This window comes from Mustela lutreola, chromosome 11 (genome assembly GCF_030435805.1).
Source record: "Mustela lutreola isolate mMusLut2 chromosome 11, mMusLut2.pri, whole genome shotgun sequence".
Classification (NCBI taxonomy): domain Eukaryota; kingdom Metazoa; phylum Chordata; class Mammalia; order Carnivora; family Mustelidae; genus Mustela; species Mustela lutreola.
This window is the reverse complement of record NC_081300.1, coordinates 17,137,721-17,152,319: the sequence shown is the minus strand read 5'-3', so window position 1 is coordinate 17,152,319 and position 14,599 is coordinate 17,137,721. Positions and strand designations below refer to the sequence as shown.

Genomic DNA, 14,599 nt, shown 5'->3' with positions numbered 1-14,599 from the left:
CGAAAGGACCTATGCCGTGAGGAAGGGCATTGGGTCCCTGCGAAGAACGTAGGTAGTAGGGATAAAGCTGGTTGTGGTGAGCCTTCACTGCTGGGCTGAGGGGTTTTAGTTAGACCCATTTATTCATGAGGAAGACCCACTGCTGTAAGGGAGAAAGGACATTCTAGAAAGGTTGGACTAACGAGGTGGCAGGTGAATTAGGCTGGAGAGAAGCTGCCACACGTCAGTAGGTGCTACTGGGTAGGGACATCATAGATGTACAAGAGCTTTCTGAAGAAGGAGCGATGATGAGGTGACGGTGGTTGGTGTTGGATCACCACTCGCGTCCTGCGGGGTTACTGGCGTAGAGCGGACCGGGGTCTGCCCCGAGACAAAGCTCCCTGCCAGGATGATGTCAGTGAGGAGTGCAGTCTTCGGAAGCTTTGCCGGGGTCTGGAGGATCCAATTCGAGATCGTTCATTCACGTGGCCGTTAGCGGAAGGCCTCTGTCGTCACTCCCGGGCCTCATAGGGCTTCTTGAGTGTCCTCACAACATGGCAGCAGCCGGCTTTCCCCAGTGAGTGATCTGAGGAGGCCGCTACGGTGCCTTTAATGACCTAATCTTTAACTCTTTCCATATTCTGTTTATTAGAAAGAAGTCACTATGTCCAGCGTCCAACTAAGCCCTGCCTCTTGAAGAGCAGAATTTTAGGAAGTTGTGGACGTATCTTAAAACCGCGGCACTTAGGGACCCCTGGGTGGGTCAGTCGGTTAAGCGTCTGACTTGATTTCAGCTCTGAAGCCCCTTGTCAGGCCCTGTGCTCAGTAGCGAGTCTCCTGGAAGTCTCTCTTCTTCTCCTTGTCTCATGCTCGCTCTCAAATAAAAAAAAGAAAAACCCCACAGAGAATGATTTCTGAAAGTTAGTCACCTTGAGCATTAAAATCCGGATTCTGCTCTGGAGGGCCATCCTTTTAGCTCTCCCCATTTGATCTGTTGGGCATAAATAATGGCCATCACCTAGCAGAGGTTGAGAAATGGAGGTTGTGGACAGTCCTGGGGTTCTGCGTTTTTCTCTGGAACTCTTATCCCTGGGACTTGGGTTGTTGAGAATGTTCCGTGTGGGGCTGACCATGGGTGAGCCTGCGAGTTGGGGCTGTTTGCTGTCATGAGGGTTATCTGAGCTCGGCTAGACATGAGGTTCAGTATTGGGCTCCTTGGCTGTGACCCCCTGTGTCTTTGTCCTCAGTCCACATATCTTGGGTTTCTCTTCCCTCCTGTCTTACAGGTCTCACAGGTGTATGTGTGTCTGACCTCCGCGGTTGATGGTGAGCCCCTCCTGGGCACAGAAGAAGGCGTCTTGCTTACTTTTGTGTTCTTTCTAGCACAGCGCATTGACCATAAATGTCACTCAGCACGTTGTTTTGAATGAGCACAGAGAAGGTCAGAGTGGAGAACCGGGGCAGAGGAAGAAGGTGGGAGAGGTAGCAGCAGTGTGAGGCCGGGGACCCAGCAAGGGAGCGAAGAGGGGAAACGGTTTAGAGAGCAGGAGAAGGCAGAGCCAAAGAGTGCGGGAGTAAGGGATGTGGTTGGAGACGGCCGGGGCTGTAGATAGTTCAGAGAGGTGGGTGGAGCAGGACCTTGGCCCATAGCCGGAGCAAGAGCAGGTGGGAGCGGGAGGAGTTGTGGGATTACTGTGTAGAAGGCACAGTGTGGGCACTTTCTGTATGTTGTTGGCTGATTTAATTTTTAAAGCAGCTGAAGTTAGTGGACATACATAGAACTTGGGTATGTATTTTAGGGTGTAGAGCTACTGATCATCCCTTTGAACCAGGAGGTGTTTACTGTGAGCCTGCAAGTGTCGTGGGTAATAGTGAGAACGATAAATACACTGTAGAATATGGAAGATAAATGCATAAATTAATTTAGGGACGAAGGACCAAGACGTGTAGGTCCCTGATGTAGATCTTCCTTGTCTGCAAGGATGGCTGGGGTCCCTGGAGAATCCTGTGGAGAAGGAACACTGTTTCCTAACCCACGTATCACCCTTTGTGGCAGGGGTGGGGTGGGGTGGTGGAATCAGCCACCATTCTGAGGGATAGGGACTAAAATACCAGAAGTTGCCTTCTTGGGGTGTGTGGGTGGCACAGTCGGTTAAGTGTCCGGCTCTTGGTCTCTGCTCAGGTCGTGATCTTGGGGACCTGGGATTGATCCCTGCATCAGGCTCTGTGCTTAGTATAGAGTCTGCCTGGACTCTATCTCCCTTTCCCTCTGCTCCAAACCCCCCGCCCCCCCTGCCCTTCCGCCCCGGCCAGCTGTGTGGGTTCACTCTCTCTCTCCCTGACTCAGATGAATAAATAAAAATCACAAAAAAGTGACCTTCTCAAGGTGGATTCCTAGGAGAAAATGTAAATTCTAGTATCTTTCTCTGAGTTGGAAGTTGAGGTTTATTTTATGATAGGAGTAATTTTGATAGATGATGTATTTTAATAGGCTTTGTTGGGGGGGGGGGGCGTGGGAATTTGGTAACCCCCTACCCACAGTTGATACGAGCAGGCTTCCGAGCTGGAAGTAGTGGTCTTACAAACGGACCTTTGGAATCCCCCTCTTTTTAAAGCTGGGACTTGGTGCTGTGCCCTCAGCGGTGGCTTATGCACCTTATCTTGTTTTAGGCCTTCAGGAAGAGTTAGAAAATGAAGTGGAAAAGAAAAACACACGTCAAGTGCGTAGAATCGTCTGTGTCGTACAATGACCATGCAAAAACAGAGGAGTAGTAGCTGGTAGAGACCCCGAGCGTCACGAGCAGACCCGCAGTTTTCGGCCTCCCCGCCTCTCTGCCTGCACTGCCCCCGCCCCGTGCAGTCTGACGCCGGAGAATATCTTCGTTGTTGTGAGCCGCCTTCGTTAAATACTGAATTCTGCTGGAGCCGTCACCAGGGCCCACAGTGTCATGCGTAGACATTATGAAAGTAATAAAATGCCCCAGAAAGCCTAGTTGCTGGGCTCGTGGCCCATTGCAGCTGATAACAGTAGTCACCCACCGGATCGTGTGTTTCTTTACGGGGTGATGACGGCTGCTTATCTGTGTACACACTGAGTGTTGATAGGAAGCCCAGATAAGTTTCTGTTGTATGTCTGAAACCCATGTGTCAAAGCAGTTTTTATAGAGCAACATTCTCTTTCCTGCTCCCTTGCCCCATAACTTCGGAGGGAGGTGAAATTTCCTGTCACAGCTGCTTGTAAATAGTAAGTGCTCAATAAAGGCTCTTTCCTCCTTTCACCTCCCAGCTGTTGCCGGGGTGTTACAGAAGAGTGGCCTTTTCACATCGCCCGGATGGACAGCTCTGTACCTTTGTGAGTTAGCTAAAATACAATCTGTAGGTTTTTATTATGACAAAGGTTAATCACTTTAGAAATACAGAAGCCTAGATTCCTAAGCCTGTGATTTTAAGTTTTTCTTCTTTTCCTTATGTATTTTTCTGGAGTTTCTCCAAAAATTTAATTTCCAAAGAATATTTAATGTTTCAAAAAGAAAAAATGTAGATGATCAGAAAGTTACCCATTATCCAGAGGTAGTCGCTGCTGCTGTATCCTTTCGACATTTTTTCTGTGCTTATGCATAATGGATATTTATTAAAAATTGAGATTATATTGTATATCAATAAAGGCCAACTCCTATAGCGACCTTCAATATTCAGTGGGAAGAAACAGTACAAATCTATTTCCAGCTCGCTGTCCTGGCAAGGTGGGTAGGTGATGGTACGGGGGAAGGTGAAGTGGAGGGAGTGTCTCCTGCTACGCTCCTTTTTCAGAGTTTTCCCCTTCCTGGCCTTCAGGATTTTCTCTGTCATTGAGCTGGGAGAAGAGAGTGGAGGGAGGATGATCAGAGGTGGAAAGTCTTATGGTTCAGGTCAGGAAGATACATACATCATTTCGGTGCTCCTTCCACTGGCCAGAACTTAGTCACATGACCACCTAAACTACAAGGAATGCTGGGAAATGTAGTCCAAGCAGAACAGCTGTCAACTGCCTTGCTTATCTCTAACTCACTTGTATAACCCATTTCTGAAACGTTTTTTTTTTAAATAAACCAAGTTGTTTATTTCAAACATGGTCACTTCTCCATCTCAATCCTATGCGAAGCCCCCACCATCTCTTGCCAGATCTCTTTCTAAAAATTGGTGTGTTTCTGTTCTTGTTCCCCATAGTCTGGTCTCACACAGCAACCAAGGTGGTCTTCTAAAAACTCACGTCAGGTGTTACCGGTCCCCTGCGAGAACTTGCCAGAGATGGTTGCCGTAATGCCCACTTTCTAAGGAGGGTGACCCGCTGGGGCTCTGGCCCCACCATACCTCTCTGCCCTTGCCTCTCCTTGCAAGGCCAGACCTGCTCCCTGAGGCCTTGGAACTTGCTGTGGCCTTTGTATGAAAATCCCCACCCCCAGCTTCACCCTCTGTCTCCTTTGGTTTCAGCTGAGGTGTGTTTTCTCTCCAAAGGGGCCTTTCCCGACCTCCAGTCTCTCTTCCCCCTCCCCCCTGCTTAGTTGCTTTTATTGACCCGTCATTAAAGCACTTACCACCATCAGAAATTCCTGTTCACAATATGTATTTATATTCTGTCTGTCTTCTAGATTGTATTCCTTGAGGCAAGAACTCCATCTTGTTCATATCTGTATCCCTAGATAGTGTGTCTGGCACATGGTCGGTACTTAGTAAACACTTGTGGGATGAATGAAGGTCATTAGAGAATCTCACACAATTTTTTAAAGAGATTTTATTGATTTGAGAGAGAATGTGTGCCTTGAGCATGAGCAGGGTGACTGACAGGCAGAGAGGGGGCCCATCACAGAGCTCCATCCCAGGACCCTGGGATCAAGACCCAAGTTGAAGGCAGACGATTAACCTATGGAGCCTCCCAGGTGCCCCAGAATCTTACACATTTGTAATGACAGTGTTGTAGCTCTTTGCACAGAATTTTGCTGTGAACATTTAACTGTCTACATTTGAGGGACTTTTGCATTTTTTTTCCTGATTAAGAAATGCTTTAGTGACTGTCCTTTCAGCTGTTCTTTGGTTTGCTTTGTGCACATATCTGTGCTTATTTTCTTAGGTTTGATTCCTAAATGGGAATTTATTTAGTGGAAAGCTATATGTACAAAATTTTCAAGTCTCTGTAATGTATTACCCTTTGCCCGCCAGACCCTCAGTTTGTGTCCCCCATGTAGTTGAGAGCCCTGGCATACATACAGCTCGCTTTCAGGAGCTCCGGAAGCTCGGCGGGGCAGGGTGGAGGTGGGGCATTTCGTCTGTCTGTACTGCTGTACCCTAGATCTTAGAACAGGTGCTCATGCTTACCAGATGAATAAATCAGCTTCCATAAAAAAAATTCTACTTGTTCCTTCAGTGAAGTTTATTTTTACTCATTTATTCATATAAATGTTCCCTGACTTCAAAATGTGTGCTTTTTGAAAAGTTCTGCCCAGCATAAGAATCAAGAACATTCCCCCAGTGTTAATACAAACCTTGGGGAAGCGCCGTGAGCTGGGCTTATCTTAGTGCTCAGAACCCAGACCCCATGCACTTGAACCCCCTCTCAAGTTGGTGGCAAGTCCAGAACCACTGCCTGGGATTTTTGAGACTCCCAAGGGCTAGGAGATAAAGAGATTGTGTCTTACAGAATCCTTATCTTTTGTTCTGTGACTGCACGTGGATTTGCATCCCAGATAGCCCCTTGTTCATTCCCCCCAATGCAGTGACCAGTGCCTGCCTGAGGTGTAAAGACGGCCACCCTGCCCCAGCTGGGTATGGAAGGTCACTGTCTGGACGGCCAGATCCACCGCCTCCTTCCGCTAGCACTGGCCCGGAGACTTCGCAGTTCCCTTAACACCGTCCACCTTCTGCGGGTACCGGCTGAGTTGTCCCCTCTCTGCACAGGGGTGTTTGTGGGAGACTTGCTGGTTGGAAGTCTTTGTCATGGAGTGGGGGAGGCCCAGAGAGCTGGGATGCGGGGAGGCAGCGAGACAGAAAAGTACGTTCCTCTCCAGCTGTTTCCTGTCCTCATTTCTTCTGAGTGGTTCCTGGAACATTCCCTCTCAGGTCAAGTCTTAACCCCTTCGTCTGGCAGACGAGGATCTCGTGTTCACCCATGATTTGCAGTTTGTACACCTCAGTGGGCCTTAAACTCTTCCCAGTGCTAGAAACTCTACAATACAAGGTGCTGCCAGATTTTTACCCATGTGTTTAAAAAAAAAAAAAAAAATGCATCCACTGCGGCATTCCTTGAGTCCAGGAGGTCATCAGAGATGTCTAATGGGAAAAATAATAAGGTCTAATGATGGGCGGTGGGGTGCAGTGTGCCTGGGTAATAGCTGTGCTAACCGGGAATCCTTGATGACCGGCGGTGGAGGTGAGTGGAAGGAGAGAGGTCAGGGCTTCAGTGCCTGCTTAAATAACCAAGGGAAGGTCACTTAGCCCGGAAGCCTTGGGAAGCCCTTGGAGACACTGCCAGGCTGTAGCAAAGCCATGTTTTAGTGATCCCTCCCTTGTCTTAAGCCTTTCACGAGGCCCGCCAAGCACATGAAATCCAAGCTGGAGTGCAGACCTCATTTGGAAAGGGATCATAAGCACACACGAGTTGGGAAACCTATTTGCATCTCTCCTGTGTGTGCGTGTGGGCAGCCTTGTGACAGGGGTAGGTGGTCTGAGGGAGGGAGGGAGGGAGAGAGGGAGGGAGGGATGGAAGAATCCTGGAAAGTAACCATCTCCAGCACGGTTCGGTTGCTCAGTGTGTGTACAGCTCACTGACCAGGTCTCCGTGGCCGCCTGTCTCCATGTTTAATTTCATCCTGCGTCTTTCAGCATAGTCTGTGTAATTGTTTGGATCTTCTTTCCTTCAGCCAGGTCCTGACCGAACACATGGATAGATGGCTTTCACAGTCCCTTCTCTCTTGTCCCTCGGAGGTCCTGTCCCCAAGGGCTGCACCCCCGGCCCTTTCCCTTCCTCCCCCTTCCTGGGTTTGTTATCCTGCGCCCGTGGTTGTAACCACCAGCTACCACGCTGCACTGATCACTTCCCTGTCGGACCCGTACCAGATGTCCTTCCCCTGTATCTAGTTTTTTGTTTTTTTTTTCTCCCCCACCTGGTGGTTTCGTAGATGCCTTGGATTCAACTTACTCTTGTCTTTTCAGTTCATGTTAACACTTAGTGACCCAAAACTGAAACTTGAGAACAAGCCACCTCCTCTAGCCTGGATGTCTTAGCCCTTAGCTATCATCACTCTAATCTGTGTCTTTCGGTGTCAGGCTATCAAGGGATCCTGCCCTATGGGTCTGCCCAACCCTCATAGGAGACCGTGAACCTGTGCATATCTATATTTTAGACCTCGCTTAATATCCAATTGGAGTAGGAGCTGTTCAGAGAATGTTGGAATGAATGAATGAATGAATTGGTGATTTCTGAGAGGATTTGAGATGATTTCCACTTAAGATGAAGCTCTTTATTTTTTTTTTCCTTCTCATTGCAACTGAGGAATTATTTTTGCTTGTTTAGAGCCAATGTGATGGAACTATCGTTTTGAGGAAATCTGTATACCACATGAAATTTTTTTCTGTCTCAGGCAATGTGCACAAATGTACAAATTTCTGTGGAGGAATTACTAAAGTGAAAAATCAAGGAGCTGTTTATTAATAACTTCTTCATTAAAGTTAAAAGATCTGCGTGGTTTCAAACGTATGCTTGTGTTTTTGCTGGAGAACTGAGAAATCTTTCACTGGGTCAGATCATTGATCTGCATGATGTGGTTTGAATTAAACTTGTGCTTAATTAACCTGGGTACTCCAAATTTTTTTAAAAAGATTTAATTAATTATTTGAAAGAGGGAGAGAGCATGGGTGAGGGGAGGGCAGAGGGACAAGTGGATTCCCCACTTGAGCGTGGACCCTGACTCAGGATTTGATCCCAGGACGCTGAGATCATGACCTGAGCTGAAATTAAGAGTTTGGATGCTCAACTGACTGAGTTACCCAGGCACCCCGGGATGTTCTAAATTTCTGGGGCTATGGGATTTTAGAGCTGGAATGTTGCATTTTGAACTTCAGTGTAAGGAAGACTCGCCTCTGTTCAGTTGATTGGTTTTGTGTCCCTAGGACTGGTCCGAAGAGAAATCATTACCTTTGCATATTGGATAAGGCAGTGACCTATTGAAGGTCCACTTCTTAAACTTTTCTTTTCTTCTCCAACAGGGAGAGTCGCGTATTCTCAGAGTGAAGGTGGTTTCTGGAATTGATCTCGCCAAAAAGGACATCTTTGGAGCCAGGTATGTTCGCTTTGTTTTTGTTTTTGGTTTTGTAGGCTTCGGATGAGTTAGGCAAGCACTTTCCAACCTGAGGCAAGCATCAGCTGACCCCTGGAGGCCTTCTTAAGACAAAGATTGCGAGCCCGCCCCCCCCCCCCCCCCGAGATTCTGGGGGAGCGATAGCAGAGGAGTGCTGAGACCACCGGGCCAGGGACCGCGCTTTGTGCAGGGGTCTGCCTTCCATCTGGCTTGATTTCATGAGGAGACTGGATTCCGTTTTCTGTGTTTCTCTGTAGAAAAATACAGTTTGGGAATGTTTATTCATTTTAATACAATCCTTTAAAAAAAAAAAATCCCTAGTTTTTGAGACATGAAAGCGTTACTTTGTTCCTAGCAGAACTGGGTATTCTCTGGCTTGTATGATCTGATTGGAGAAATGTGGTAATGAGTGAGTGAATTTGGTGATTTCTGGGCCTTTTCTGGAAGCACCGGCAGCTGATCTCTCTGTGTCTTTAGCTTTTTTTATTTTGAATACTGTGCCTGATAATCCTTTATCTTGAAATCAGTCCTTTTGTTCCCACTGTCTCTGCCGGTTGTCACAATAAGTCATTGGACCAGTAGCACGGTGAGGTTAGAGCCACTGAGAACTGGGATTTGGACCAGATTTTGGAGAACAAAGACCTTTTTGAACTTTAGACATGGAGGAGACATAAATTATAAATGTTTGGTCCTACTTACTTGCCCTGACTGATAGGACTTTCTCCTGGAAGGTTACTGCTTGCCCAGGGGGCTTGCATGTCAGCAGTGTAGGAACAGGCCCCCGCCCCCCTCTCCGTTTGAGTTGGGAATGCTGTGTGGTTGAGCCGTGAGGGCTGCGGTGGCTGCTGGGGACAGTTAGCTGTTGCTGGAATCCACTCACTGGAACATCCGTTTCTTTCTGTGGGGCTCTGCTGTTGCCCGCAGTCACCCTCTGGCTTTAGGGCCTCCATGTGATGCTGGACATTCTGTAATGGGGCCTCACCTTCCTGCTCGCCCAGCAGAAGCCCCTTTCTGCCCTGGCTAGACAGACCTCTTGATTTTCTGTCCTGTATCTTCACGGACACATTTAGCTTTTCCCATCCCTATAAGTTACTTTAGTAGCACCTGGAGAAATTATTAAAAATGGATAAATAAAGTTGATGCAAGATAATATTCGCGAGCTATCTTATTAATTTCCCCATACTTGGGGCACCCTGGTGGCGCAGTTCGTTGTGTGTCTGACTCCTGATGTTGACTCAGGTCGTGAGCACGTCTCACCTGCAGGTTCCTTCTCCTCTCCTGCCGGAATGAGTGCTCGAGTACTTTACTGGTCTGGCTCCTACCAGATGAGACATTTACAGGAGACTGCGACCTCTCGCTTGTGTTGATTACTGTACAGAGCACTGTGACCAGGACTGGGCAGATTCTCTCTTAATTGAAACGTTTTATTGAAACATTTGCATGCGTGACGGGGGGCTCAATCCTAGAACCCCAGGATCATGACCTGAGCTAACGGCAGATGCTTAACAGACTGAGCCACCCTGGCGCCCCTGTGCTTTGTTGTCTTAGTTTAATAGACATCCTACTTCCTGCCTTCCTCCTCTGCTCTCTGTGCCTCCCTCAGGGTCTTTCTCTGAAGCGCCGTGGTTCTTTTAGGACCCATTCACCAGCGAGTGAGCTAAAGCGGAAAGGTTTGGTGGCAGCGTGCAGTTCCCGCCACGTTGGCATTTCTCTCTAGAATGTCCCCGTTATCACCTTCTTACTCTGCCCCATGACCTTCATTCTCCTCCACATTGTCTTGAGCAAATCCTCTCAAGCTCCGTGTGACCTGGTAGCTTGTACAGAGCAGGGATCACTGTTGCCTGTAACTGGTGTGCAGGGGTCTGGGGAGAGCCCCGGGGCCTCTCCACTCACCTGGCAGCTCTCCTGTGATTCGAGGCAGAAGTCACAGGTGTGGGTCTGTGGTGTGTGTCCCCTGCTGTCTGCTGGGGTGAAGCCCTACTAGCTGTGTCCTTCTGAACCCCAGGCTGGTAAGGCGCCCCCCTCCCCCCATCACCTCAGCCCGTCACTGAACCTCCCCCATCTGTGTTCCCCATTCTCCCTTTCCAGGGAGGGAGTGGACAGGAATGGGAACCCTGTTGTGGAAAGGATAATGGATGGAGAAAGAAGGCGAGTGTTGGCGAGCCGTATCATCAGAAACGCCTAAGTCATGGAAACCACATAGACTTGGAGATTTTGAAAAGATAGGATTTACTCTTTTTTAATAGTTTTTTCTGTTTTGTTTTTGTTATTGTTATTGTTTTTTTTTTTTTTTTTTTTTTTTTTTTAAGAGAACGAGGGAGAGAGAATTCCAAGCTGACTTGAGCCAAAATCAAAGTCTGATGTTTAACTAAGCCACCCAAGAGCCCTGAGACAGGATTTACTTCTCTGGGGTTCTCTCTGCTTTGTCTCCAAGGGAGGCTGCTTGCCCCGGGGTGTGTGTGTGTGTGTGTGTGTGTGTATGTGTGTGGCTAGGGGCTGGGCTGGTGGTTGGGGCACAGTGACTGGTGGGGGAGGGGCGGGATGTGTTGGTCCGAGGTGTGACGAGCACCCCATCTCTCCCAAGTGAGAGGCTGCCTAAGGCTCCACTTCGGAGGACTGGGGTTTGTGGGCCCCCGGTATCGGACCTGCCTGTCCGCCAGGGCAGCTGATTCACCCTCTAGGCCTGAACCTGAAATGCCCTTCTTTTCCGCATTCTTTGTCCCAGTCCTGCACTGAGAATACAAGATCATTTTCCCGCTTCCTTCCAGCAGAGTCTGACTTCATTAAAAGAGCCTTTGTTTAAAGAAGATTCGGTAATCGAGCTGTGGCTCTCCTTTGACTGTCTGAGCATTTGGTCTGTGTGGAAATGGCACTAGCAGAGAAAGGTTTTCTTTTGGGCCACACCTTTGGGTCAAAGAAGGGCAGCCATATAATCCGTCAGCTAAACAGGGACGCTTTTGTCTGCAAGAAATGCTACGTTGAATGTGGGAGATCAGGGCATAGGATGTATATGGAGACTGGTCACCCCAGGTAAAAGACCTCCAAACTTGATGACCCAGACTGGGACGGGGTTGGGGGGGGGGGATGCTATGTGATTCCCTCCCCCCCGCAAAGCTGAGGAAAAGAAAATCTTAACTCTTAAAACAAAGACATACCACCTGTAGATGCCAGTACGATATGCAAAAGGAAGTAAATCGTGTTGTTCTAAAACATGGTATACATGGGGTACCTGCTGCCATTTTGGAAATGGGTCCATTGTCTTTGTGAGGTAAAGTGTGGTGTTGGGGAATCAAGGAGGCATCTTTACCCTGGAAGTCCTCTTGCCCCTCTTCACAGCCCCAATCTCCTATTAAGGTGTATGATTCAAGTCTGTTGGTACCAGGTTCTGCCAGCTTCTCCGGTCTGGTTTGCCCCCCACTCCAATGCCACCCCTGTCTGCCCAGACTGATCAAATTGGACTGCTCTTTCTAAACGGTGGGTTAATATTCTACCTGAGTGACAAACGTTGAGTCACTGGGTGGGCCATTGGACTAGATGACTGCCAGGCTCTGTCTAAAACCTGAAATGTAATGACTACATACTTCTTAAAAGCCGATTTAAGGAACTCCTCATTATGTTTGAGCTGGCCCAAGTTCTTAAAATGGTAAGTGCGTATCATAAAGGAAATAGATTTCAAATAGACTTCACCGAGTAAGATCTTAGTTTGTGGTGGTTTTCTGTTTTGTTTTGTTTTCTTGTTTTTGTTTTTGTTTTTTGTAAATTTTAGAATACCTTTAAGTTTCAACCTGTATGCTTCAGGTAAGCTTGTATCTCAGGACTTCTAACTTGTTGTCATGGGCTTAAGTACTAACTGAATAGGGTCCTTTTAATACGAGTTTTAGTGCTACGTTCCCCTTTTCCTCCTGAGCTGTGATCGGTCATTTGAGGTTACTTAGAATCATCTGAGACCATAAAGCGCTCCTTCAAATTGAGCAACAGTGGCTGAGACAACTAGAATTTCATGCTTTCATACCGAAGATTTCAAGACTCTGATATCACACTTGGGTCAGTGTATTTTGCCTGTTGAACTGTTAGCATCAAGTTGCACTTCTCTGGGTTGTTGTCCTTTTTTTTTTTTTTTTTTTGGACAAGTGGTGATTTGAAATGCAGAACACAGACGCACTCGAGGGCACGGGAGGGATGTGGCCACAAATCCTGGTGTTGGCCAGTGACGGGGCCAGATGGCTCTGTGGCTCTGCCTCACCTCCGTCCTATCTTCTAGATTGAAGTTAACATTCCTCTGCATTGGCTTCACCTGTTTTTTTTTTTTTTTTAAACTGGAATATTCCACAGTGAATTACATCATGATATCCAGTCCCTAAGTACTTCAGCCTGTACCTCGAAAAAAGGGCGTATTTCTTTATAACTACAACACAATTTTCACAAAATTATTAGTAATTGCCTAATGGACTCTCTTACCTAGTCTATGACCTGAATTCCCCCCAGCCATGCCCACGATGTTTTTCACAGCGGGCCCTTCAGAGCAGAATTCATTTGAGAATCACATGTTGGGTTTAGTTTTGGTAGGTCACTTAAGCTCCTGTTCATCTAGAATTCCCCTTTTAAGTGCCCTGGAATGGTCAGTAGGTTGTCTCTCCGCACTCACTTGTTTCCTGTGGTATCATTTAACATACTTTTTCTCCTCCTGGGTTTTCTGTGGGGTTGGGTCTAAAGGCTCAGTTGGAGCATCTGGGTGGCTCAGTCAGTTAAGCATCCGACCCTTGATTTCGGCTCGGGTCCGGATCTCTGGGTCCTGCGATGGAGCCCCTGTTGGGTTCTGCACTCAGCACTGAGTCTGCTTGAGATTCTGTCTGTCTCTTCTGCCCCTCCTGCTCCTGTGCTTGCTGTCTCTCTCCTCTGTAAAATAAATAAATCTTTAAAAAAAAAAAAGGCTTGATCAGATTCAGTTTCAGTACTGGGGACAGAAATGGGGTTGCTGTCTGCTCGGGAGGACCAGTGTTCGGTTGTCGTACAACCGACAGTGCTACGACAAGATGGATCCCAGGTTTAATGGGGGGCCGGTCTGTCCATTCACAGTCAGGACTTTTCCCCCAGGTGACGAGCAAGAAATGGGTGGGGCAATATTTTGGCTACATGCTTTCACTAATCACTTTCTTTCCAAATCAGTTTCGTTTCCTTTTCTCCATTTTTTGAAAACCTTGTATAGCGGAAGTTTCCCTTCACCCAGTTGGGAAACCTTGAGACTTACGTGTACCTTGAGAGTCCCCTTGATAAATTGTAAGCCCTTTTAGGACGTCATTAGGCTGGAGTTTGCAGCCTCTTGATCCCTATGGGCTAGACTGAACTCACAGGTGTGTTTGTTTGGCCCATGGAGCACTAAGACATAAAAATCCCGAGCCAGCATTTGGGAGATTTCTTGTCCAAAATCCATTATGTCCCGCCTTCTGGAAAATCTTGGCAGTCTAGACACCCAGGGTCATGCAGCTGAAGGTATCTCCTGGATGAACTCGTGAGATGGGGCCATGACCTCTTGGCTGCCAAGGCCCATTTGTCTCCCGACCTCCCCTGCTGACGCAGCCCTGAGCTCCTTGGAGGGACAGACCTGTGTTTGGTTTTGATCCCTGCACTGGCGGTATTTAGCTCAGAGAGTGGACTACCCCTCCCCCCTCCCCCCAGCACAGGGATGTGCTTAGGTGGGCGCAGGGCCCCTTATACTCAGCTGAGACGGTGTTTGTGATGTGCAGCCGCTTGCAAATCGGCCTCCTCTCTGGAGGCCTTGAACCTCCAGGGCATTGCTGTGAATCACAACATCAAGTATTTGTCTTAGAAATCCCTGCACGTAAGAGCTCATACGGTTACTCCTGTGCGTGCCCCAGACCCCCTCACCGTCAGACCATTCATTCTAGCCGCGTACCCACCCGGAGAGGACTTGGGAGGATCTTGCCCGCCTCCCCTCTCAGGTTGAAACCTCTTCGTGTTCTGTACAAAGCGCACACCACTCTTTCCGCGTTCATGTTTACTTTCCTGGTCTTTGAATGCACGAGGCTGTGCCACGTCCTTAGAAAGTATGTCGGTCGTGGCTTTGCACCCGCTCGGCCCACGCGGTTTCCCAGAGAGGAGCGATTTGAAGCGGCAAATGGGTCAGTCCGGGTGGAGGGCCAGTGCGTTTCTATTCTGCGCCAGCCCCGGGCTCGCTGTGTTACAGCTCGTGTCCTCAGACACTTCAGGATGCTCTTGAATCGCTGGGAGAGCTGTGCCTTGCGGGGACTGTCTGGGACTTGGAGAACTCC

At 48.2% G+C, this 14,599-nt stretch overlaps 1 protein-coding gene across 2 annotated transcripts in view; it reads left to right on the top strand.

Moving 5' to 3' along the window:
* NEDD4L (NEDD4 like E3 ubiquitin protein ligase) overlaps positions 1–14,599 on the top strand; it is a 329,515-nt gene that overhangs the window by 98,682 nt on the left and 216,234 nt on the right. For both annotated transcript variants that reach the window (XM_059139231.1, XM_059139230.1), the window contains exon 2: positions 8,218–8,291. In XM_059139231.1, coding sequence (XP_058995214.1) covers positions 8,218–8,291 — 74 coding nt within the window. The remainder of the gene's footprint in view (positions 1–8,217; positions 8,292–14,599) is intronic.